General features: G+C 40.1%; 1 protein-coding gene across 1 annotated transcript; it reads right to left on the bottom strand.

Moving 5' to 3' along the window:
• BSG (basigin (Ok blood group)) lies at nt 1–27,860 on the bottom strand. The gene is made up of 10 exons (XM_031948270.1): nt 27,589–27,860; nt 19,796–20,143; nt 18,185–18,341; nt 11,946–12,028; nt 8,650–8,789; nt 7,928–8,201; nt 5,464–5,478; nt 4,282–4,306; nt 2,861–2,930; nt 1–1,288 (listed from the first exon to the last, which is right to left on the bottom strand). The coding sequence occupies exons 1-9, from the start codon at nt 27,653–27,655 to the stop codon at nt 2,867–2,869; spliced, it is 1,173 nt and encodes a 390-aa protein (XP_031804130.1). The 5' UTR covers nt 27,656–27,860; the 3' UTR covers nt 1–1,288; nt 2,861–2,866.

Raw genomic sequence — 27,860 nt, 5'->3', positions numbered from 1 at the left:
TGGAAAATGGAAAAATGTCTTTATTGATGAAATGTTAACAGGCAGGGGTATCTCAAAATACTAGAGGAACACTGGCAATCAGCACAGACTACACATGTATGTATGCACCCACAGGTTCCTAAAGCCAATAGGGATGAAAAGCCAACATTTCAAGTGGAATAGGCTTTACTGTTGCCTGTCACGTGCACATATACACAGTCTAGTCTATGAAAACACAACAGTCTTGTCACCTACTGTGTGGTTGGCTCCCTGTGCCAGTGATACTATCACAATACTAAATAAGTCTGTGCAATAAATTATTATTCACAGTCACCCTTGCTAGAGTTCAGATTCCGTTTCTTACATGGTCTAACTGGAAGGTAGCATTTTGGAAGAAAAGGCCATGAACGGCAAGCTCGGAACATCGAGATCAATTTAACAACACTCAAAATATCTGTCAAGCAGGTGGTGTAGGTTTCCCTGCAGAGACATCAGAGGTCAAACTGTGAACCAAAGGAGCAAGGGACCTTTCAGAGTGTGGGCACATTGCCAGGGAGAACATTCAGGGAACACGAGAGGGACCTTTGTAGATGCTTGCCCATCACTTATTCTTAACTATTGAGGTCAGATCTTGTCATCCAGAAAAGGTCATCTGAACATCTCCCAAGAAAGACAAGTAATACTTGTGGCTTTAAATAGTATTTTTTTTTTAAAAGACAAGACAGCAATTGCTTCAGACAGGCAGGTTAGCAGGACCCATTTTTTAAAGCCACCTCATTTGATTAATTATTCTGCTCCACTGGACTTTCCTCCCACACAAGACAATATTACACACTCTACTCTTTTAGAACTTGTGGCCAACCACTATGGAATCTTCTCCCTTATTGGCAGTTGGGCCTCTAAAAAAAGAAAGGACTCTTCCTGCCAAGAGAACACTCCTCAGTTCTGTGACTCACTTGCCCAGAACAAGGGTAAAGAAATCCAGAAGAGGACAAGCACGCAGGCCAGGCCATGATATCCATTACCCCACATCCCTAGGGATTGATGCCAAAGACCAGACTGACTGGTGGCCAAAGGACAAAAATTTACATGTAGAGGGGGAAAAAAAAAACCCTAACAGAAAAACCAAAAACATAAAAAAAACACAACCCCCCCCCCAACAATTTTAAAAAGTACTTGAATCAACTTAGTTTGCTATAATTTGGTGAAGACAACTTGGACTTTTGCAAGGTACATTAGGAATATAATCCATGCTACATTGCAAAGAAACACACACATCTGTCCAGGTAAGGTCTTCATCAGAAGTCACCTAGGGAAGAGAACAGTGAAAACAATTTTGGGGGGCTTTTTCCATTTAAGAAATTCTAGTTAACTAGTTAGTTTTGGGCTGCTCTTACTTCACTCCCAGCTTTCTAATGCCGATTATATGAAACCATAAGGAATAAGAGGAAAGGGTTTGCAAATCCTTCATTTGAGAATTCTGAGGGAAATGAGATCTATTACTAGCTACACCATCAAGGGAAAATAAAGTTAAGAGTCCTCCCAATTCCCAACTTTATTTTTTAAGGAAGGAAACTGAGATCCAGGTCTTATGTCATGTTAGTGGTAGGACAAAGACTAAAACCCAGTTCTTCCTATTTCTTAGCTTCTCGGAATGCCTATTTTATACTCCTTGTGTATTGGACGGAGGGCTGGGGAGTCATAGGGAGCCCAAGCATCCCTGTGAAAACCTCTTTTCAAGACTTTTGTTACACTGTTAATACCATCAAAGTGTCTGAGCACCACAGGTGGGATATAAAAAGCCCTCTCTGTGAGCCATTATTTCCATTCATAAAGAACACGGACACATAGAATCACTTCATTTTATACAACAGACACATGCCTGGTCTGTGAGCTTTTTTTTTTTTTTTTTTTAAAGAACAAGGCTAACTTTTTTACTTTAAGGGACTTTGAGCAAAGCAAAACACCATCCCTAATTTACCAGGACTGAAACCACACTAAGCTCCCCTCTTCTGTCCTTTTCTCTTTCTCTCATTAAACCTCATGCCAGACAGAACTGGCTTCAAAGTCCCATTCCCTTCTCAGTGTTCTAGGCACAGAACCTCCACCCCCACCCCAAGTTGTAGAGGAGGGGATGTCTTCCATTGGGAGAGGGAACATTCTCGTGTAGAAGTTCCAGCTCAAGATAGACCTAAACCAAAACAAATTATATCAGTATTTTGGAATTAAGCCAATATACTTCAAGCTTCTCTTTTCCCTACTGGTACAAATCTAAATATTGGGGATTTCAAAAAAGCAGGAAACAACTATGCCAAGCCAGACCACAATGCTGGGCAGGGAAGTTCTTGGGGTGTTTAAGCTTACCCCCTTTTATTACAGATAAGGAAGGTAATTACTTGACCAATATCAGTAACTGACATAAATTTATGGAAGAAAAAGGGGAAAACATTCAAGAAGAACACGTCCCAAGGGGCACAATCCAGAATCACAGCTTTCTTCCAGGAGGGTGGGGGGGAGAGGAGCTAGAAAATTCTTTATAGATTCTTCTAGTCCAAGCTTCTTGCTGAGGAGGCAAAGGCCCAAAAAGAGAAGCTTGATTTGCCCCCAGATCACCCCAAACTTGAGCCAGGGCCAACTCCTCAATGCAACAAACAAGAACCTTCCCATTACATGAGAGGTTTATTAGTGCACCTATAAAATCCTAATTTTTAAATAAATCTGGAATTGCAGGAACTGATTGAGTTTTTAAGAACTTTTAAATATCACACTAGACAGTGATCTAGTGAGAAGGTAGACACCAGTGGAGAAGACAAGATGATGTGGCAGGCTTTCAAATCAACTCTCATCCACTACTCAACTTCTTAAGGAGGAAGAACCTCACCTTTGCTCAGTTGGCATTTCTCTGACGAACATTCTGTCTATCTTTGTCATTTGCAGACCCGCCACTTTTCCTAGGAAGATAAAGACAGAAGATGAGAACATCTTGGCATATTTGGAAAAGAGGAAGCCTGGGCAGGGAGGCAAACATCCACTGGTCTATATTTATTCTACTTTTTGTGGCTAAACTCTGAGAAATCCATTTACCATCACTGCCTCCATTTTCCTTTCACTTCTTAAATCTTTATAGTCTAGTTTTTAACCACAACTTCCACCAAAACTGCTTTTAATGATCAGATTTATGGGTCTTTTCTCAGTCCTCAGCCTTTCTGCAGCCTCAAATTTTCTATTCGCCTTCTTCATATTCTCTCCCCTGCTCTCTCAGAATAACCAAACTTTCTCAATCTCTTCTGCTGAGTTTTCATCCAGCTTGCTAACAGTGTGCTTTGTCCTGAACCCTCTTCTCTACTTCCTCTCCACTTCTTCATTTGGTGATTTCATCAGATCTTGTGGATTTAATTATCACCTCAATGCAAGAGGATTTTCAGATTTACTTTCCAACACTAACTTCTCTCTTAACTTTCACTTATCTATCTTCAAATACCTCTTGGACTGGATATTGAACCTATTCAAAAGTGAATATAACCCTTTCTCTCCAAGTCCTCTCCCTAGCTTCCCTGATTCTGTCTGGCTTGCTGCCCAAGTGATATCTTTGGATAGTCTCTCTCAATCCCTCATTTTCAATCAGTTGCTAAGTCCTATTGTTTCTATCTTTGCCACACTGTTTGCATATACCTCCTTTGGTCTGCCTACAATGCAATTGCTCTGGTGTGGACACTCATTCCCTCATGCCTAGATTTTGCAATAGCCTGCTAGCTGGCCTCCCTGTCAAGTCTCTCCCTTTCCCTAATGCATCTTCTTCAACTCTGCTGTCAAAGTGATCTTCCCAAAGTTCAGATTTCACCATATCCTTCATCACTCCCACTTCATTCTCAATTCCAGTGGCTCCTTATTACCTCTAGGATCAAGTAAATGAATCCTGTCTGGCCTTTAATGTCCTTCAGAATTTGGCTTCTTTCCACTTTTCTAGTCTCCCAATACTTTCTTCTCCATACTCTATAGAACAGTGCCTAGCATACTATAAAACCATAATAAATGCTAGCTGCCCAATTCAAATGGGTGAACCTAAATGCAATAAAAAGTTGCACCAAAAGCATGAGTCAATAATGAGTTGTCCTTAAATAGGCTGTCTTACCTTACTACCCAACAAGAAACATCTTCGCTTCTTACTAGTTGTGATATTCTTACTCCTTGCTGAAGAACAAGGAGATGCTCTATCTGCAGGGACCCAGCCTCCAAATCCTAGAAAGTGGCTCCTTGCCCACTTGTAACTATTATGACTAGCAGGCTGCAATCAGTACTTACAGTGGGGCAGACCCGCCATCCTCATCTTCTCAGGCAAGGGGTAACCATGAAGAGAGAAAAATTAAAAGCATTAGAATTAGTTCATGGCTGTCCCATTTCTATTAATGATCAGCTCTACCACATACCCTCATTTTCCCAGCTCCTATTAATGATACAAGCTCGTCCAAGAACACACACCTCGATTATAAAAGAATCTGGGTGGAAAAGGACGGTAGAGATCATGAGTCCAAAATCCTCTCATTTTACCAAAGAGTAATCTGAAGCCCAGAAAGGAAGGGAATCCAAGGAGGGGTTCCTCCTGGAAGGCAGGTCTTTGTATTTCTGATCTAGCCTTCTTTCCATAATGTATACGAGAGGCCCCGCTCCTGTGATATATTTGTGTTTGAAAAAGCAGTCACAAGATCCAGGAAGCTACCTAATGTATGGCCCGAGAAAAGACACCCCGTGCCAGCAGCTTCCAAAATGTTTCTATATTGAGCATATTATGTGACCTTGGACAAATCAATTCCCTTATCTGGTATCTCACTTTTCTTCATAAATATCTAGGATTTCTTTTAGGTCTAAGACCTATGGGGAAAAAATGGAGGAGTTGGACTAAACAATCCCCAAGTCCTTCCAACTGCTTCTGAATAGAATTTTTAACATCTCCGAAGGACCGGGGGCGGGGGGGGGGTAAATGATTAACTTCTCTCTTTCTCAAAGAAGACAGACACAGCAGGTTCCAAAAACACAATGCAAATGTAGCCTTCATGATTCCATGCTGACAGGACAGGACGTCCAGCACTTGCAGGAAACCTGAGGAGACCCATACCGTCAGGGAGGTCTGAACACCTCATGAGTAAGAAATGGGAAGTAATGAGTAAGAAAGGGGAAAAAAGAGTTAGAATTGTGGATTATCTGTGAGGCAATTGGTTCTGTGCTCATACTGTGAGGATAGCTTGTAGTGAATACTGAGGGATTCCCGATGCCAGAAACATGCAGACAAGTAAAGTGGGGAGGACAGGGTGCCCGTGTCATTCATGCTTCAAGTAATCTGGGAACAGCTGGCTTGGCTCAGGTTTCCTGAGTTAAGTGAATGCTCCCAGCAATGTAGAAGTCATGCAAAAAGTCAAGGAGTTCATGCTTGGGACAGCTGATAGAACGGCTGAAGCCGAATGACAAATGGAGGTGCCATTCACTTACCATGTGGGGGTTCAGCTAGCAGCAGAAGCAAGAAGGAGAAAACAAGTAAAAAGTGAAGTGGTGATCACTCTAACCTGGACTATTAATCTTATTGACCTCTGACAACAAACTCCACAGAATTAGAAACACAGAAACTTTCACCTACTAAATAATTTATGAACAGGGGAATACCTTTTAAATAAAAACCCAACAAAACAACCAACACTTAGAATTTAAGTCTTATGCAACTAACTAGGAGTTTGTCTAACTAGGAGTAGTCCCCTTCTATAGATATCTCTATCATTTAATGGGAAATGTTAAATTTGCTAATGGAAAAATTGGTGGAATTCTAGAAATTCTGACATCCCTAGCCTAATAGATTTTCCTTTGCTAAATGAAAAGTACAATCATTTATTCAGTTAAAGTTAACCCACTCCCTTTATTCAGTTAAAGTTAACCCACTCCCTTAACTCCCAAATAAGATGGTCCAGAAGGATAAATGTAGATTTATCCTTTTCCTCCCTTTATATCTTCCCATTCCACCCCAAACAAATTTGTAAGTGGGAAAATTGCTGGATGCTCCGACCCCAAGCATGTGCAAGATGGATATTTTGTCACTCACATGTGGGGAAGTCCTAGAACAGAAAAATCTGAAAGCTAAAGGGACCCAAAGATAATCTTGTCCAATTCTTACCTGATAGAGGTAGTCTCCTTTCACAACAACATTGCAAGTAGTAATCTAGTCCCTCCATGTATGCTTCCAGGTAAAAGTTAACTTGCACTCTACTGAGCCAATCCATAATAGTAAGGAGCATCTAATGATTAAATTTAACTCCCCCTTCCGAGTCCTTGTTCTGAATTAGAAATAAGACTCTTGTCTAGGACACTAGGACACTTGAAGACAACAATTACCTTCCCAATTCTCTGCTCGTATTTTCTTCCTATATTTTTCATCTAGCTTCCATTTGTATTTCCCCACCTCCACTCCGCCACCCCTTAATTACCCATTTTCAGATCTACTTTTCTTCTTTGTTAACGTCTCTCTGAAAAAAAGCTACTCCAGTATGACTGCTCTGGATGTTGTCTGATCAGTGCTGAAGACACAGGCTCTGTTCATTTCCCTTATTCCTCCAACAGCAGCCTTCTTTAGAATATTTATTTGTGGCCATACAACACTTACCAATTCACATTCAATTTAAATCTTTGCTAAAATTCCAAAGTTTTACAATGATGAAAATGTTGACTATAATCCCAATATAGTATAGACCCAATGCTAGAGTTATCTCCAAGACAGATCCAGCTGCAGATCTGGACATTTAAAAGCCTATAAATCCACCCACGTATTATAATCCTCTTACCCACAAAGCTCAGAAGGACTCAGATACTTTGCTAAAATCTAGACAGGAAGTACCTTTTACATTTCCCTGACATATCAGTCTAGGAACCTTTAAAAAAAAAAAAAAAAAAAATCAAGTCCTTCTTGAGGTTATGAAGAAACAAGGCCAGTTTCTCCTTGAGATTTAACATAATCCTTTTCTGCTACAGCTTAGGCCTCTTCTACAAAGGAACCCTCAACTCCTTCACTGAGGCACCTGCTGCTTTCCTGTTACTGACAACAAAACCGAATCAGAAAAAATGACTGACTTAACCCAGGTACACACAAAGTCTGAGACAAGACCCAAACTTACAACCATTTGTCCAGATTTCTTTTTACTGTATTAGTCTTTGCCAAAGGGCAGCCTGGCTTGGTCAGGTATAAGCCCTCAGGACTATGAGAAATAACAGAAAAAAGAACAGGAACAAGGAGGGAAAATTTTGCAGAAGCTTAGAGACAAACACTTCAAAAAAAATACATACATGCATAGACTTTCAGCAAAGAAAATTCAGGGGCAGAATTTAGGCAGAGTTTAAAAATCACTTGCCCAGTACTAATACTTAACAAAACCATAGCATATTAGAGCTGGAAGGAACTTAAGCATATAAAACACTGAATGTCAAAACCAGAAAGAGCTTTAAAGAGCATCTAATTTTACAAATGGGGAAACTGTCAGCCAGAGAGAAAAAGGTTATGTACAATCACTTGGTGATTGAGAACCTAGGACCCCTCTGCTGATGGCTCAGCCACTGATCTTCCCATCCCACCACCCCTCCTCTTCCCCCTTGTCTGTGCTTCTACTTTTGGACCCCCGTTTTGATTGCTCTCCATTCTCCAAGCCCTTTGAAGATGACATAAGACAGATCTTTTAACAGCATCCAGAAGGATAGTCCTACTTTAAAAGTCTTCAACATATAATTGCCGAATTATTCTGGAGAAGAGCCCTTGGAAAAAAGTAGAGACTTCATTTCATTTATGAAAAGACACTGGTCTATGGTCTAGGCCTTCTGTGTGATCCTTGGTTTTTATAAGTACTCTACCAATATATGTTCCTTTTCCCTCTGACGTTCCCTTTCCATCTTGTTAGGAGTCAGCAGGTTGACGCCTTACCTTCTACATCATCAGGCTTTCTCCTCTTTTCATAGATGAAGATGATGGTGACGAGGACCAGCACCTCGGCCACAATGCCCAGGAAGGGCCAGAGTGCAGCCAGACGGCTGCGGACCTTCACAGTAATCTCAGCAGAATCAGAGCCCTCAGAGCTGGTGCCGTTGCAGATGTATTTTCCAGGATCCTTCTCCAAATCCGCTGCTTGAATCTGTAGCTCTGTTTTTTCAGGGGTCTCTGTTATAAAGTACCTTTCTTCACTACCATTTACAATGTTCTGTAAAGAAGGAGGAGTTGTCATCAAAGGGAAAAGTTCCTTCCCAGAGGCAGACCAGCGTTCCCAAGAGGCAGCACTTTCAATGGAAAGTGGAGTCAGATGTGAAGTCACAAAATATGGTTTCAATTTCAGCTCTGCGCTGTACTTTCTACCTGTGAGATCTTGGGCAAGTTACAGCTTTTCTGAGCCTCAGACTCCTCATCAGAAATATGAGAGATAAAAGGCAGCCTTTGCAGTTCTTTCCAAATCTGAATCTGTGCTATTCTGTGCTACTCTAACATACACTCCCCTCCTTCCCCTAGGCCACTAACCAGCTGTGTGAGCTGAGCCTCTGCTCTCTGGTAAGTAAAATGGAGAGAAAAATCCATGGTCCTGATACCTGGCCTGCCTAGGCTCCAAGTCCCAAAGAGATTATTAATTCCCAGATATCCAGGATGAGACTACTTACCATAATACTTCCAGACTCATATTGTCTGTACCAAGTCCAATGACTGATGGAGGGATAAGAGGAACTCTTACATGTAAGAGTTATCGAGTCTCCCTCATTCCCATGTTCTGACTTCTTGTTAACCACAATCTTTGGGGGACCTAAAGGAAGAAAAAGTATGAGTTTTAAAAAAATAATCATTTGGTGCCAAGACTCTGGCCTCTAAATTTGTCAGCAGCAATACCCTAGAGACAGGCCACAACTCCATCTCCACCACTAGCTAAGTGATCAAAGTTCAGAATTCTCCCTCAGGTTCTGCACTAGATTAATGGTAAAGCTTCTCTAATAATTAAGTGAAGCCTGTGTTCCTGCCTTACGAGAGGTGGATGCCCTACATTCTGTTCCTGAACCCTCTACCTCTCACCTACATGCCCACTCCATCTCCCATCCAGTCCCATCACCATCTGGAGTAAGCATTGAGCCCATTCCATTGTTCCTTACAAAAACTGCTTTATAACTACAAACTTAATTTTTTCCTGATAATGATATATTATGCTGTTACAAGAGACATTCTACAACAATTTATAGTCCTTTAGGCATCCCCTGAACACACATAAAACCAGGCAACAGAAGGGCTGGGATTTACAGATTATTAACTGAAAGGAAGACCATATGCTTTAACTATCAAAGCTAGATACTAACATTGCCCATAGTATTTGAACAAATTTTCATTGCCATTCAATGCCCCTTTTCCAGTGTTTTGGTCCTGTACATACCCATTCCTTTTACTTTACTTGACTCATCTTATATAGCTCTTCTATTTCTCAAAAGTTTCTTTTGGTTTGTTTTTCCTTATCGTACATCCTCCAATTTTTCAACCAACATTCATCTTCTTGCTTCAAGTCAACAGAGAAGTGTGGGTTTCCTCAGAGAATCCCACATTTGTGGGATTAAATTCTCTGAGAATCCTTCATTTGTGTCAATCGTTCCTAGGGTTGAACACGTTTCCGTTTGCCTCAACACACATAGGACCAGAAGAGGTAGGCAATCTATACTCCTTGTTCCGCACTACCTCCTCTAAATTATTTCCTAAAACTGAATGTCTTTCCTCTTCCAAGGTCTACTCACCCATTTGTACTTCCTCCAGTTAATACCTTGTGGCTGGGAATCTACTAATTTCCAGGTTAGTTTTTAAATGCATCTAGGTCACCATTTCCCATCATTTGTGGGCATTTTCAATGTTTTTTTTACTTTTCTAACTTAAGCCACACAGACATAGACATACTCTGGACCTCATCAGCTCTCAGAATCACACCACTTCCAAGACTGAATAAACAGAGCTTGTTAACTGTTTCAACACTATGTCCCACCCCTGTCAAGTATGCTTTTCTTGCTACCTCTCCCAATAAACTCTTATCACAATCTTTTTTATCTTGTTCCTCTTCTGGCTTTATCTGTTTCCATGTCCAGCTGTGACAAAGTCTGCCACTTTAACAATTCACTAGTTATTCTAGGACCCTTTGGCACAATGACCTTTTAGCAAAATCTGATAAAAGATTTTTCTTCACCCACAAAAATAACTCCTAAAAGTTTTGTTAGTCCTATTATATGGCTGTTGAGAATGAGTGCCAAGTTAAATTGAGTTTAGAGCCAAATTCTCAGCTAAACACTCACTACTGTTCAGCAATTCTATGCTACTCCTAATTCCTAATAAAGACTCCTCTCTTTTTTTGCCAGTAATCCCAATACTGTCCTCAGCCATTTGATAGAGGTAGTTATCTCTACGACTCACCTAAGACTGTGAGACCTGGTGAGATTCCATCAGAATTTTGGTCTAGCAATTGTATAATCATTTCTACCCCACTTTACTCCACCCCAACTCCTGAACGTAACATTAAAAACAGTAACACTGCCATATACAAAGTAGATCACAAAAAGGAAGTTTATGAAATCGAATCTATTCTTAAAGACTAATAAATTCAACCTGTTACTTTCAAAATTGTCCTGCTTGTGTACACCCCCCTTCTCCTGAATTCCTCTGTTCCCTTAAATGTTTCAGGGGCTCGTTCTTTTTTTTGGCACTCCTCTCTCTGTCCCCCCCAAGTCCAATTAAAAACATGGGAAAAAAACAGGGATTTAACTCTGGATTTCTGCCTCCAGTACGCCAGTATCACAATTTTTTTTCATCCTTAGTCTCTGTTCTCTGTAGTTTTCAGAACAGCTGACTGCTTTCTCCCATTGAAAAGACTTTCCTCTCTTAGCACAAAGACCTCATTTCCTGCTTCTTGTTTCCTTCTCTAATTATTCTGCCTTGGTTTTCCCCAAACCTTTAATGGGGGTTTTCCCTAAGGATTTCTTGTTGGCCCACTTTTACTTTTTTCCCTTGGCAATTTTTTTTTCACTCCCCTAGCTTCAATTACCTACCTCTATACAGCTGGTACCTGAATCTCACAAAAGATAATTCTGTTCTTTACAAGATAATACAGGTAAAAAAAACAGAGTGGCAAATATACTTCTAACATGAAATACCCCAAATGCCAGACTTAATCCTTTTCTCGTTAATGGTTTTGCTCTTTGATCAATGAGGGCTTTATGCATTGCTCTACACATGTAATCGTCTTACTCCATCTTGCCAGTTTTTCTTGTGTGGTGTTCCATTAATTCATCTAAGGAAAGAATGCTATTGGACCTAGTCAAATTAAACTTTTGTCATCTGCAAAGTGTTCCTAAAGAATTCATTCCTATAAGTGCATACACAAGACAAAGCTTAGATTTAAAATGGCCAACACAATAAGTTCCTTAAAGTAAACAATTATTTACTAAGAATAAAATAAAACGAGTTATTACTCAGTTTTCTACAAGAAATTCACCATTGCACATTAAGCAATTTTTCTAAAACTCTCCCAAGTTTTTTCTTAATTAAAAAATGTGAATTAATTTTAACATATGATCTCTGAAGTCTTTTAAAGGTTTGATTTTATTTCCTTGATATCAGGTCTAGGTAACTTTAGATTCAATGTAGGATCCTGTTCCCAGTGGGCTGAACTGGCCTTTCATCTGAACCAGAAACATGTGAAGAATTACTCAAAAGGGCATTTAGTATGGACTCTATAAAAACATCAGGATACCATTATTTATCTGCTTGAAACACTTTCTTAAAAAATATTCATTACACTCCTTCCAAAACATTCCCTTTGGCTTCCTAGAGGCTCCTTCCAGATTCTCTCAGCCCTCTAACCTCCGATAAACACTTAGTTAATTAAAATTTACATTTATGGTTACTTTTCTGGTCCAGTGAAAGAACTGAGTGAAGTTACCTTTTACGCGTACATCAGCTTTTCCTGCAAGTTCTGGAAGAAAAACACATTGATATTCCCCAGATTTATCATCTGACAAAACCCTGCAAGAAGAAACAAGTATAAGGTGATGAACGTAAAGAACAGACAGGTACAGTCAATTACAGGAGATACACATAGGGAGTGTAGCTGATTAGTACACTGCACTCAAGAAAGCAAATTGATACAAATTCCCCCCTTTTCCAAAGAACAGAAAAAGTTGATTCCATGTGGAACTCTAACAAGAAAGCACTATTACCCAGGTATAAGGCTCCCTTGAAATTCCTATACTAATTAAGAATCCTCTAGAAAGGCCTCTTAGATCCCCTCGATTCTGAAGGCTTTCAAACTGTTTATGAATCTAGGCTGCTCCCTTTTGCTTGCTTGCAGAAAAGCCTGGTACTTCCCATCTAAACAGAAGTCTAAAGAAACTCAAACATTTTAAGAAAGGAAGACAACATAGCCAAGAGCCAAAAGACATGGAATTTTATCCCAGGTCTGCCATAAGCTGGCCGCATTCCCCCTGGGGAAACCCACATCTTAGTGTTTTCATCTACAAAAGGAAACAGCTGGGCTAGGTATTCTCTAAATCCAACGTGCTAGGGCTGTAGATTTCTACTCCAGTAAAAATATGCATAGTATGGTAAATAAACACCAATGCTCCTTACCTTCTAGATGGTAAAGTGCTAGCCTTTGAATATCAGAGACGTTTTAAAATCCTGCCTTTAATACTCACAAACTCTGCATTAGGCAGGAAGACAAAGGCAAGAGGGGGAAGGAAGGAGAGAGTATTACATATATAGGTAAGCATTTCTTTTCATTTATTAAGTATTTCCAAATAAATGAAAAGTAAACTAGGAAGTGGTTGTGGAAGGAAGGTGGCAGGAAAAGGAAAGAGTACAAGCTGAGTTAGAGAGATTTGGAAAAGCAAAGCTGAATTGATGAAAAGTCAGAGATAGAGAAAAACAAGATAGTCAGTTGACTTGAGCCTCAGATCTTTATCTATAAAATGGAGTTCATACCAGAAATATCCTACTACAAAAGATTGTTGTGAGTATCCTCTGGGATACTGTATGTAAAAAGTTTTGCAATCTTTGAAGAACTATAACAGTCTTGGTGACCATCCTGTTTCTAATCACTTCCTTTGGGCTACAGGACTGAAATCCAATATAAGCCTTTCAGCCAATTAACTAGCCCTCTGAATTAAGAAAACTTTTCATTCACTCCATGAATGACCAATATTGCTCTTCTTATTTCCTGCTATAGATAAGAAAAATTAAGTTACTTTCTCTATGACCATCCAAAAACTTTACTGTTTAAATTTCAATTAAAACCCCTAAAAACTTTGAGTATTTGACATGACAGAATTCAACATACTAGGTAGCCACTCTCAAAAAAAATCCCATTCAGTCTTGCTGTCTTGGGGAGGGAGGTAAAGGAGGAAGAGGAAAAATTTGGAAACAAAAATGAATGTTGAAACTATTCTTTACATGTATTTGGAAAAATACTATTGAGAAAAACCCCCCACAAAAACAAACATTTGATTCTGTAATTCCAAGGCCCTTCACTGTAAAGGACCCGAATCTTTTATGTCGTAACACTGATCACAATGATTTGTTTGTTAATTCTACCAGATGGTTATGTTGCCCCCTTCCCAAAAGCCACTCAGCTGAGGAATTGAGGTCATGGGAGGAAGGCCAGGTTATAAATACTTTAATCCTCATTTTGCTTCCCTGTTGCCATGGGAGGAGAGAGAGGAGAAGGAGTGAAACCCATCAACTCTTCTACTCAAAGGCAGGACAATTTGGCTCTGAACATCAGCTGGAACTGATAGTAATGAGAAGGAAAAGCTTATTATGGTATTTTAATGGGCTAGTACTCCCATTAATAGGCCCAGCTCTTACCCTTCTACAAAATAGCTATTCACATTTGGGAATGTTAACTATGAGAGGTTTAACTGGAAATACAGATTTCTAGAGTAGCACAGACAAAATACTCCCAAATCCTCAAAATGGCAACAATGCATACCATCAACAAGATTAAGGTCAAGAGTTTACTCTCGAGCTTTCTTTCGATTGTCCCACTGAGCCAAAATCCCTTTCTACACCAATCAATAACTATTAAGCATTTATTTTGTGACAAATATTAAGGTAGACACTAGGGACACCAGAAGGAAAAATGAAATAGTACTTAGCCTCAATGGGCTTATAGTCTTATCAAGGGAGACAACACATTCTAAGAACATGTAAAGTAGCTATTATTTGATTTTTGAAGGGAAGAACCATAGCAGCTACAGAGATTAGGAAAAATCAGAGTAGGAAATCTAAGAGATAGAGATAAGGAAGAAGACATTCTAGTGGAAAGGGACTATGTATGCCAAAGCACAGAAAAGCAATAACAATGCATGAAGAAAAAAAGCAAGGCAAATTTGCTGGCCCATACCAAACATAAGGGGGAATAGGACATAAAAGACAGAAAAGATAGATTGCAAAAGGATTTAAAGAGGTAAAAGGAAACCCCTGAAGCTCTGAAATTTAGTGAGTACAAAAGAGACCTATGCAGACCTGAATTTAAGGGAAGTTACTCTGGCAACCATGTGGCAGATGGGGGAGGAGACTTGAGGCAGGAAGACTTACTAGGAGGCTGATTGAAATAATGCAGGTAAAAAGCTACTAAGCTAAGGTGGCAGCCATGTGTATAGAAAGAAGGCAAATACAAAGGATGTGGTAAAGAGAAAGATTTGGCAACAGAATGAACACATGCTGTGTGCTGAGTAAGAGAAGTTGGGGAGCCAGCCCAGAGTCAGGAGGACCTCAGTTCAAATCCAACCTCATCCACATCTTAGCTATGTGACCTTGGGCAAGTCACTTAACCCTATTACTTCACATCACCACTCCCCATTCCCTCAAAATGAGAAGTCAAGGTTGACACCAAGGCTCTGAACCTGCATGACTGATGGTGCTCTCAAGAGAAACAGGAAGGTTTGGCCATTGTCAATGCTATAAAATTACCCATGCATATAACTTCTAAATAAAAAGCTATAATAAAAGATTTCTCTTTTAGATTATATAATGGGTGAATATGTCTGTACCTGTGTGTAGTTTATATAATAAATGAATTGCTAAACTTGGGAAAAAAAGGAGAAACAGGAAGGAATCAAGGAAAAGATAATTAGTTCCATTTTGGTCAGGCTGAATTCAAGATGCCAATGGGACAACTAGTAAGAATTATGCAATAGTTAGTTGGCAATGGGGAACAGAAGCTCAGAATAGAGACTATGGCTGGAAATTGTAGAAAAGATAATTAAATTCACAGGAGCTAATAGGGCCAACTGCAGAGAAACTAGAGCTCAGAAGGGAGCTTTAAACTACAATTACATAGTGATCTGTAAGACAGTAAAGGATCGCAGCTTATTACCAGACCTGGAGCCAGAAGGGATTTCAGAGGCCATCTAAGGCTAATGCCTTCTAAGTGAGGAAACTGAGGTCGAGGAGGTTGTGCCTTGGCCAAGATCACAGAGGGAGTAGCAGAAAGTGTCAAAGGTGATATATGAACCCAGCGCCTCTGGCTTCAGATCCAGTATGTTTTCCATTGTTCTTCTGTGTCAAGGGACACTGAAAGGGATGCCAGCCCTCACCCCTCCCCCCAGGCTTTCAACTAAAAAGAAAAATGTAGGATGATAACAAAAAAGGATGATAAAGTTGAAGGAAGATTTTTTTTTAAAGGATGAAGATTTGGGCAGACAGTGAGGTGGTGAAAATTAGAGAGAAGGGATGTGGAGGAAGCAGGAAGACAATTTACTGGAGAAGACAGAAAAAGGAATTAAGGTGCATAAGGAGGACTGAGTTGAGATGAGGCACCACCATGATAAGTGTGGAATTGTGTATAGAAGGATCGTACATATTTAACAGATTACTTGGCATCTAGGGGGGAGGGGAATGAGGGAAAGTGAAAAATTTAGAACACAAGGTTTTACAAGGATGAAATGTTGAAAATTATCTCTGCATATATGCTTAAAAAAGAGAGATGCACTTCATAAGAGACCCGAATAAAGGAAAAAGGAGTAAGGGACAATATCCCATGTTTATGAGAAGAGGGAACCCAGGGCAAATAGCTTATAATTTCTCAGTCAAATAAGAAGCAAGGTCCTCAGCTGAAAGAAACAGTACAAAACTTGAGAGGGCACTCAGCAGTGTTAAAACCTCACATTTCTTAGCAGCTTAGAAAAGACACATGGACACATAAAGCTCAAATCCTTCCAGGTACTTAAAAAAAATTTGGCCCATGGTAAAGCTCTAGAGTTATACCAATAAAGAAAACTGAAATGTGGAAGCCTGGAATGTGGAAGGAATGTTAAACCATATTCTATGAGGAAGGGTTAAAAAACCAGACACATTTAACACATTTGTGGTCTTCAAATATCCAGAAAGTTGGTCAAGGGGAAAGATTCCATATGTACAACCCGCAGGAACTAAGATCAGGACTGGGGGGTATTTCATTGGGAAAAAGAATTCAGATCAATATAGATCAAATAAAACACTAAAAATAGGATTGACTCTTAAAGGACTGACCTCACCAATACTGAAAGCCCTGACTCTCTTAATTCTCTGTTCCAACTTAAAAATAAGTACAGCCCAGGTACGGAATTTCAAATGGAAGGGACTTCACAAACCCAATTCTTACTGTCCCAGAACAAGAACTTGCTCTATACCATGAACAATGAGTAATTACTCCACCTTTGTTGAAGACTTCTGTGATAGTGAAACCATTGTCTCTCCTTAGGCAGACCAGTTTTTTACACAGTTGGATCTGCGTCTTTCCATTGTCCCTAACTCTGTCCCCAGAGCCAAGCAAAACAAGTCTAATTCTTTTTCTGTAACATAGCCCTTCAAATACTTGAAATTAGCTCTCATGCCAAGTCTTTTTTCTTCTCCAGGATAAATATGTCCAATTTCTCCAACCAATCTTCTTATGATCTCTAGACCCTTCACTATCTTGGTCACACAGCTCACCAAAGTCTCCTTAAAATGGAGCTGCCAGAAATGAACACTATATTCTAGGTGTTCCCTTGTCAGGGATATGATGATTCTCAGTGTAGCCCCAAAATACAGTTAGCTCTTCTGTTAGCCATTATCTACAAAATCCTTAAGAGCTCAGTTGACTCCAGTTTAAATATCCAAAAGGACAGTCTTTTGGAATCTCCAGTTTTCTGTCATCTGCAAATCTAATGAGCATGTCACCTATACCTTTATCCAAATCACTGATAATTAGAAAGAGACATGATTCAAGCAGACAATTATTAATGACTCTTCTTTGGGTCGAGTCATTCAACTAGTTCCAATTTTACCTCACTACGTTATTGTCTAACATATCTACCCTGTCCATAGGGATAGCTGGACAGACTACTAGGCCCTTTGTTCAAGGGCCTTAGTCTCTTAGACTAGATAACCCAGATCCAAAGAGGGATAGATAGACTAGTCTCAGACACTTAACATATCTATCCACACAGCCTCAGTGTGACAATGTGATTATAATTTTTACTCTAATCTACCATGCAAATAATCTTATTAAAAATAGAAATGAGGGTTAGTCTAGCATAACCTTTTCTTGAAGTCATATCAGCTCTTTGTAAAGACAATGCACACTTTTTAAGAAGCACAGCAATGAGATGTTTCAACTGGACACTTCAAGTCAATATATATAACCCATGATTTGGTTGAAGTTTTACTATCCCATACAATAAAACTTGATCTTTTCACACTGACAACCCCCGATTTAAAAAGCAGAAACTCCAGTCAAACTAGATTCAGTGCTTGGACCTAGCAGGTGCTTATTAAAATCTGACCGAAATTGCTCAAGTTTTAAAAAGAATGGGCAGGATAGCTTAAGTCTGTTTAAAAAAAAAAAAAAAAAAAAAAAAAAGACAGTGGCTTTTCCAAGATGCTTCAGGTATGGATTTGGTAGAAAAGTTGGTATTACTCTGGAAGCCAAGAAATTTTTTGGTCTCCTGCCTTCTTTCATTTCCTTGCTCAACAACCTCAACTCCCACAACCAGCCACAAGTCATTCTTATCCATGGTGCATATGAGATGGATGATGAATTTAAAGGGTTTAGGAATAGATATTTTGGAAGGTTTTAAAGATATTTATTTACAACTTAAAAAAAAAACAGAACAGAGAAACATTACCTCTGTAGCAAGATTAATTTTTAGAAATACCTACTCATATTCTGTGACTGTACTATCCGATGTATCTTCTTTCAACACTTTGCCACCCTTCAGCCAACGATGACCCTCAATCTGAGTTGAAGTTTTATTCAATTTACAGGTCAGCAGTGTTCTATGAGCAGAAACATCTACAGCCGTCCAAACATGACTTCCTACATTTTTACAAAAGAAAAGGAAAAAGTGAGGGGTTTTTTTAAGTTTTTTTTTTTTAAAGAAATGGGGGGGGGGGGAGAATAAACCACCATCTAGTCAAATTTAAACCTTTTTTCTCTTTTCTCCCACTTTCCTTCTTACCTGCTCATTCCCTATTAATTTTTCATAGTTTTCTACTTTTATGGAGCAATTGTATTGAATTGTATTGAAGTATCGAAGCAAGTATTGAATAGAGACCATATAAAAAACTATTTTCTTCACAGGCAGATAGCACTTCTAGTTGTTCTTAGTAGGTATATCCTCAAGAAAAAAAAATTTAATCCCCAAGTGAGTCCTTTCTGCAGGAATTTTACTTATACCTCTAATACATCCTTGTTCACAATGTTAATAGCCATACATCCATTTTATTTTAGATTTAGAAACTCTTAAAATTAACCTAACATGAAAATGGGACCCAGCTCACTTGTCATGTGTGAAATGACACTAAATGACTGTTATGTTGATCAAATTAAGAATATGCAAAGCACTTCATAAACCTTAAAGCATTAATTATCAGTTTTAATTATTACTAAAAATTGTCTTTGCTCTCAAACTCTAAGATTTTTTTAAATTAAAAAAAAAAAGTCGAAGTTGAAGCTAAACTCTCCCCACAAATGATCACTATAACATACACATCTACCCTCCTGTTATGCCCAGGTCACCCTGGTGCTACCCAACAAACTGTTCATACAGGGCTGAAAAATGTTTTTCGGTTTTGGCCACTTTGGCACAGCCCCACCTTTGGGCTTGCATTATTGGCTACAACAGCTTTAAATATCAAAAAGCTGTCTTAGGAAATCAAATAAGATTCAAAGTGTACAATGTTCCCAAAGCAGTAACCTATTTTTAGAATAGATCCAATACTAAGAAAACCCCTTACTTCAAAACCTAGACTTTCAGCTCTGTATGCAAGGTTGGTTCACAACACCAAGAACTATGATCTACTAGTGTAACACAGAAATGGCCACTTCAAAAACGGTTGTATCATCTAGGAAAAGGCAGGATTCCTTTGAATGTAAGGCAAAGTATTCATAGAAGAAAGAACAAAAGGAGTTTGCTAGTAATTAAAACAGAGCCCTCAAACAGAATCAAGACTCTGAAATCTGCAAACATAGAACAGGACTTGGGGCACAGAACCATTCTAGGCCTTTGGAATCCAGCACAAGATGGTCAGAAGCATTTTATATCAAAGTCACACAACCCTTTTTGAGCAGGGCCTCAGTGATAAGGGAAAGAGAGGGAGACTCACAGGAGGAAAGAAGTTTCTCGGGTCTACAAAGCCAAAGCAGGGAAGTGAGGAGAGACAATGGGCTTTCAGAAAGCCACGGGGCACAGGTGGGAGGTGGTGCACTGCAAACTTTAGACATCCAGAGAGATGCGGAGTCTGGTCAAGTGCTTCAGCCTGGCCACTCACGTTCGACGACAATTACGTTCGCCTGGGAACGAACCCACTTGACTTTGGGGCTCCTCGACAAGTGGTTGCGGTCAGGGTCGTTGCTGGCCCGACACTCATATGTGCCCGAGTCGCTGACTGTGAGGTTAGAGACGATGACAGTGCTGGCAGAAAGCTCATTGTAGGTGGCATGTATTCTGACGCGGTCCTGCCGAGCGCCATCCCACAGCTGGGAGAAGGCCTCATTAGGTTCATTTCCTTCAAACCACCACTGGATCTCTGGAATGGGGCTGCCAATTGCCTCACAGTGTAATTCCACACTGTCCTCCACCAATTTCTTTTTGGATAGTGGCGATTTTATAAAGCCAGCTATGAGTCGAAGAGGTATTATTGCAAATGTTAGTTTAAAAGGAAAAAAAAAAAAGACAACAACTCAAAGAAAGCCATTTCTCTAAATCCAGTTCTCATACTAATGACTACAAAGGAATATGTCCCAACATCTAAAATATTGGAAATTCCCTGGCCTGAGGAACACCTGCATCCCTGCCCTAATTCTCATAAATTATAAGTAGATGAACTGAATATATAGGGATTGGGAATTCAATGTAATGGTTTTTAGTCATCTGCCAGAGTTCTCCATTAAAAAAAAAGAACTGTTTTGCAGATGTGGTCATTCTTTCTAAAGAGCAATGTGACAAAGGGCAATGGAATCGGGACTCAGAAGAGCAGAGACCAGTTTTTCACTGGCTGAGGGGACTTTGGATAAGTCACTTTGCTTCTGAAGTTTAGATTTTCATTTCTAAATGAGAACTTTATCTGTCCTACCTATCTCACAGAGAGGTTAAGGATCGACAATATCTCTAAGACATGTCATAACTGTAAAACAGTCTAGACACTTGAATTATCACCATTATTTTGACGGTACAGATTCATTTTTTTGCTTCTTAGTTACCCACTATTTTGATGTCCAAAAGTTGCTTTTATTTATCAAATTTAACTAAATCAATTGTTGTATTTTAGAAATAGAAACATTTTACAAATTTGGATGAACCTTCTCAAAGTGACAAAAGTTAAACCATTCTCAAGAAAAGAATACAATGCAAACAGAATACATTTCCCCTAACTAGGGAACATAGTTTTGAAGAACTTTTTTGTGAGTAAATTTAAAAAGACTAATGACTGCAAACAACAAAAAACAGCAGCTTCACACTTGTCTTTACTACTGCAGTTGCTGTGTGTTTGCATCAAACCACTTTAGTTGGGGGTGAAAAAGTAGGATGTGGGGTATGGGGCGGTGTTGAGAAAAGAAAAAAAAAGTGCAGAATAGAAGTTCTTAGTTTTATAAACTCAAGTATCCTTTCTTTTCTCTCTAAATATATCAGGTAACTTTGGCACATTATTCTAAAATCTAAACTAACCAAATGTATTTCTAAAAACATCATGTAAGGCAAACATTACAAAAAGGTCACTAGTATCTATAATTATGTCAGTTCCTGACAGTACTAAATGAAATCCAAGTGTCCTCCTGTGACACTTCCTATTGTCCAAGCTGCAGCTTCAAAGTAAAGACTGTCCAAGTAATTACATCTAAACTAATCACTGTAACAAATCACTGTAACAAAGTCCAGAAAAGAACTAGTACAAAATACAAACTTGGTACCTGGCCAGGCATAGTAATTTACCACAATCCAACAGCCATTAATAGATGTTCCAATTAAGTATCTGACAAAAACATCAAGCTTCACTGTCTTACTAAGCAAACCTCCACCAGCTCCTGCTTCAGTCTGAGGCAGCTATCAAGACAGAATCCAGGATTTGCCAAAGGTCATCTGGTCACTTATTTGTAAAAAAACAAAGAACCTAGGCCTCCCAACCTTCAGTCTAAGGCTTGTTAGTAACAATGATTCTGACCAACATATTGGTTTTTAAGGGGCTCGAGTACCCAGGAAGCCATCTGAAAATAGCAAGCTGTCATTCATTTAGAAGCCAAAGAAATTTCTGAATCCTTAAAGAATTACTTGGGCCTGGGAATTTCCAATGGCGTCACTAGAACAAAAAAATCTCATTTCAACTCAACCCAGAAGGAACTAAAATTTTCAGAAATTACAAAATCAATAGTGTACGTACATGCAATGTTCCAAGTCCTGTCCAGGAAGTACAGCCCTAAAGGCTAACAGCAGCATACCAGGAAGCCTAAGATGCAAAGCCACAGTTCATCTGAGGAAGTGAGTTTACAAACTTTGTGTAACAGCTGACAAGGATGAAGAGATCTATGCTCTCTGAGTGAGCCATTCATTGCCTGGGCTAAGCAAAAATGGAGTTCTTAAGCTCATTTTCTTTTTCTTTTATGTCCCCCAAGGAATGCTGCCTGAAGCCATAAAACCAGATGAACCTTGAGCCATAGACAAAAGTCTGATTATGTATTTACTGCTCCATAGGAAGGAGTGGAGGAAGAGGTGAAAAGTGAATTAACTTCAAGAAATCAAATGTATTAGTTCAATTAAACATTAAATACCTTCTACATGCAATATACTATTTGTCTCTCCAAATACAATAAAGATGAATAAAATATGGCTTCTTCCTTCTGAGCTAATAGGAAAGGAACATGATACAGAAATAACACAAATTATAATGTGATAAATGCACAACAGGATCAAAGCTACATGTGTTAGGATAACTAAGAAGGAATCGTTTTCAGCTTGGAGTGATATATGGAAAGTGAAGAACAAGGAAGCAAGAAAAACTTCATTGAGGAAGTGGAATTAGAACTGGGCCTTAGAAATGCTAAGGCTTCAGGATTTCGAAAGGCAATTTTGTTATTGTTTGTATGAAGAAGGCGGAGAGGAAACTAAGGGAAGCAAGGCATCTGTCCCAGGCCTGAGGTATGTATATACAGCAGGATGAGCAAAGAAATACAGATTTGGAATGAGATCAAGGTATGTCAAGTTCAACTGAGTATGTGTGAAGGGGAACAGAAGGATCAAAGGACTTGGTGATATTCCACCTCACATACATACAAGTGAGCCTGCATAAAGTGAATGCTCAAGGGTTGAAGAGAATCAAGCCTTTAAGCCTTTCACAGATTTCATTAAGAGATTCTATAACAGTCTCCTGGAGTCAGTGAAGCAGCCAGCATCTGTTAGCAGATTAATACTAATCAGTTCTCAACTATCTAATAGCTGGCATTTATATAGCACCTACTACCTGCCAGGATTGGGCTAGGCACTTGACAATTATCACATCATCCTGGCCTCACAACAACCCTAAGAGGTAGGTGCTATTATGACCTAAATTTTACAGTTGAGGAAACTGAGGCAAACAAGTGAACTAATTTGTCCAAGGTCACATAAGGTAGTTCCTGGTGGAGGTCAGACTTAGGTCTCCTCCTGTCTGCCAAGTCCAGCACCTGGATTATTTCTGTATCTAGTTTTGCCTTGGTCCAAAAAGGATTAGAGATGCTTCTGTACAAGCTTTGGAAAGTAAAACACCAAAAATGAGAAGCAACTGGATGTGGTCCTAAAAAAAAAGAATCCTTTGAGGAAAATAAAGCCCAAGGTCGCATTCATAATAGAAAATGCTGGCCTGCTTCTAGGTGTCTACAAGCTGCTCAGAGAAGAGCTTTTCAGCACAAAAAAGCAAAGTGGGCAGAGTCCTGTTAATCGTACATTTTTCAATTTCTCATCCTCCTCTCCTTTCTTTCTCTGAAACTGCCATCACCAGGGTCTGCACACTTCACCTGATGATTGGTCCAGCTCTCTCCCCATGCCAGTCTATCCTCCCCTCAGTTGTCCAAATGAGCTTCATGAAGTGCATTTCACTCCCCATGTCCTTAACTTCAGTAGCTCCCTATCATCCATAGAATCAAATTAAACTTCCCTGGGCTTTTGAGGTCTCCTTAATCTGGCTCCTTCCCTTTCCCTCCTTCTTACACCTCATCCTACACCCCCATCCCCACCCTTACCAGCACCCTTCCACACAATCTACAATCCAGTGACAGCAGCCTTCTTGCTATTCCTGGAACAAGACATTCCACCTCCAGACTCTGGGTTTGCACTGGCTGTTTCCATGCCTGAAAAGTTCTTCCCCATCATCTACCTCAAATATTTGTAAAGCATTTAGTGAAGTGCCCATTCCTTTCTCATTTCTCATTTCTATTCCACATCTCAGCCTCCTGGCTTCCTTCCCATCTTAGCTAAACCCCACCTTTTGCAAGAAATCTTATCAGGTCTCCACTAATGTATCCCTTCTGAAATTGCCCCCGAGTTGTTGGCATGTTGCTCCCCCCATCACAAGTATAAGCTCCTCGAAGAAGCTCCTTTCTTTGTATCCCCAGAATTTAGCATAATGCCCAACACACAGGTCGTGCTTAACAAATGCTTTTAACTAAGAGTCCTGGGTTTTAATCCTACTTTTTACTAATTCATCATATGATCTTTGGCAAGCCATAAAAACTCTCAGCCTAAATTTTCTTATCTATAAAATGAAGGAGTTATATTAACCATCAGCTAAATCTTTTAACCTAAGATATTATGGAAAACACATATGAAAATTTGAGAAATCTGTAGGAAGTATTACACACCATTTATCACTATTCAGGAAGAATTTACTGATCCAAGCCTGGCTTTACAAGATCCTTGAAGCAATAAATCACTACCAACCACAAATAGTATACAGCTACAGCTTGGATAATGTTAACCGAGTACAAAGGGTATAAAGTTCCCCAGCAACTAGGAGCACTAGGAATGTGTAAATTTCTTTTCCAAAATCAGTCTAAAAGTTAAAATTCTACTACTGCCCCATGATCCTCTATTCTAAGGAAATCACATGACCTAAGTAAAGTCACCTTCACCCACAAACAGATACTACCTGCTGCTCCAGGGGAAGAAAAGAGCCCAGAGAGCTTGGATTGTAATCAAAATTTAACTGAGATAGGGAAACAAACCAAACTCCACACCCTCTGCTCCCTTGAAACACAGCCTTGCATGTGATCACAAAGTATAATACAAGGTTCCTTCCTAGAAAACTGGCTAAATTATACCAATAGAGGTAGATGTGAGGATAAAGGAAGCTTCAAATATATTTAACAATCCCATTCTGGCCCTCTCCCCATAAACCCCCATGACAAAAAGGAATGTGAGATACTAAACCATCTGTAATACCTGGCAGCCAAAGTCAAGATTAGTCAGCAAGAGGGATAAAATGACTTCTAAGATTCCCCCCTCAGGCTTTTTAATTCTTTGTATAAAAAGGAAAAAAATTTTACCTAAAAAAACTAGGAGTTAACTACATTGCAAGATTAGGGCAAAAAACAAATGGGGGTGAGGTGGGGGGAGGGAGAGACACAAAAACAAGATTGAAAGTGGGATCAAGAATTTTTTTTTTGGCAAAAAAAAAAAAAAAATCAATCTAACTCTAGCAAGCTGTCTTTCTTGACCCCCAAGTCCTGAGTCCCAAGTCCTCACCCACTCCCATCCTCCATCAATTAAATGGACTAAATTTTAATTTTCCCTGAGGTGAGGAAGGGAATAAAAAGCAGATGAACTCAAGAAGGGGAAAATGTTCAAATGGAATGAAAAATTTTTTCCCTCTTTCCTGAAATTGCAAACTGTTCGACTATGGCACAAAGCATAAGTCAATAACACAATAGGAAATATTTATAGCAGCTTTTGCTAAGGGCAAAAAACTGGAAATTCAGAGGCACCCATTAACTGAAGAATGACTGAACAAAGAGTAGTATTTTCATCTAACCGCATACTGCTGTATAAAGTGATGGAGGGAAACCTGTATTGTAGGTTGAGACCCCATATGTGGGGTAATGGAACTGAATACGGGGGAGAGATGTCACAAAATTATCAGCAAATGACTGATTTATATACCCATATAATTATATGTATATATAACCCAGGGTGTTGTAAAAATTCATTGAGTGAAAAGGGATTGTGAGTGGAAAAATTTTAAGAAACCCTGATGTAACAAAGTGAGAACCAGAATAATTTGTACTATGTAACATTATTATTATGACAACTTTGAAAGATTTAAGAAAACTAGTCGAGTCAAATGATTAACCATGACATCCAACAACCTAACTCCTAACAGAGAGTGATGAACTAATACAGCAAAATGAAACATTGTTGAACATGAACATTGAATTTGCTCAACTATGCTCATTTGTTACAAGGACAATAACAATTTTTATTTTCTTGAAGAGATGGGGGAAAATAAATGCTTGATAAGTGAAAATAAAATTTCATTAAAAACAAACCCATGTGGCAAAAATAGCACACAACCTGAAGTTAAAAGTGAATTTATACAAGAGTAAAACCTCTTATCATAGGAAAGCTTTTGTTTCCAGGGCTATAATAAATGGAAATAAAGGTGCCACCTTTTTGTTGATCTTATCTTGGTTCACAGGTATCCAGGACAAGGAACATTGGAATAATTTTTAATTACGAAATAAAGAAAAGGAGCTGAGTGGGGAAAAAAGATAATTAGAAACAGTAATAATCATAATATTAAAATTAAACATTAGAAACAGAAATTACAGCAAGCATAGTGTTGTGGTAAGGCAGTAATTTTCCAGTTCCAACATTTACTAGCTATATGACCTTGAACAGCAGATTACTCCCTCACCTTGAGATTCAGTTTTCTTTATAATGGGAACAGTAATACTTGCAATTCACAGTTCTTGTATAAAAAGGGCTTTATGAAAACCCTCCAAAGTTACAGCTATATTCCAAATCTTCCATGTGGATGTACAATACACAGGTGCTATTATTTTGCCATCATTCATGATAAATTATGGTTTTAAACTTCAGAAAGGAAAAATACCTTACAATGAAGATGCATTTCCCCCGAAACTCTTCCCCTAGTGCATGATAGTCGAGTTGAATTTCTGAATCAATGCAGAACATTAAGCCCACAAAACTTGTCGCTAAAATTTTTATTGCCATATTGTTTTCATGCAGAATCAAACTGAGGAAAAGATATTTATTTCCTTCCCTTTATACGAACATTTACCACCCTATATAACATATGATGAGTAGAATGGCTCCGAGCCTAAACTGAGATGGTCCAGTAAGTGGTTGAAAATATCAAGAGTCCTGGAGAGACAAACTAGCGTTGCCAAACAGTATGTCAGAGGTCTTTCCCAACCCTAAACTCCACTTCTCCCCAAATTCTCCCACCTCAGCAGCCCCAAAGCCCTCGCCCATTATTCTAAACTCAGGATCACACCATCTTATCTCCACCTCCCGCCAGCAATTAACCAGCCCTCTCCCTCCGCCAGCCCCTAGGACCCCAGCTCTCCCGGGCACCTCCCTCCTCCCAGCCAGAGCCTCAACCTGGCCCCGCCTCCCCCCCCCCACACGCCCCGTGTCCCTCATCTTTCCCTTCCCGCCCCCAATTCCGGGACTTTTCGCTCCCAACCTTAGCAACCCCCACCTCGCGTTCCGGGCTCAAACCTCCAGTCTGTGCTCCTCTCAGTCCCCGGTCCCAGCCCACCCCCTCCCACCGGGCCCCCGGGCCTTGGGTCCCCAGCCCGCACCCCTCCCCCAGGCCCCCGGGGTCTCAATCCCACAGCCTGCACCCCTCCCCCTCGAACCCTGGGCCTCAAGCCCCCAAGCCCCGAAGCTGCACCGTCCCTCCCCCCTCCCCCAACCCCTGAGCTTCCCGCAGCTAGCACCCCCCCCCTCCGGACCCTTGAGCCTTAACCTTCCAGCACTCGCCCCTCCCCGGGGGCCTCGGAACCTCAGCCCGAGCCCCGCTTGAGTTCCCTCAGCCCCCAACGGTCCCCGAGCCCGGGCTGCCCCGCTCACCGGTTCCGGAGGCGGCCCGCGCACAGAGGAGCGCGGCCCCCAGCAGCCACAGCAGCGGGGCCCCCATGTTGCGACGTCCGTGTCCCGAAGACTTCGCGCTGCCGGCCCACGTCCCCGTCGGATAGGTCGCCGCTCAGTCACTCAATCCCTCCAGGGCTCCGGCCGCGGCCGCTATAAGAGCCGGCGGAAGACAGGCTCGGGAGCGCACGCGTAAAACGCGGTGACGGAGGAAAATGAGGCGACGCCTAGGAACGCGGACGCCGGCCGGCGGG

Source organism: Sarcophilus harrisii, chromosome 1 (genome assembly GCF_902635505.1).
Source record: "Sarcophilus harrisii chromosome 1, mSarHar1.11, whole genome shotgun sequence".
Taxonomy (NCBI): Eukaryota; Metazoa; Chordata; class Mammalia; order Dasyuromorphia; family Dasyuridae; genus Sarcophilus; species Sarcophilus harrisii.
The sequence above is the reverse complement of the archived record's forward strand: the minus strand, read 5'-3'. Positions and strand labels throughout refer to the sequence as shown.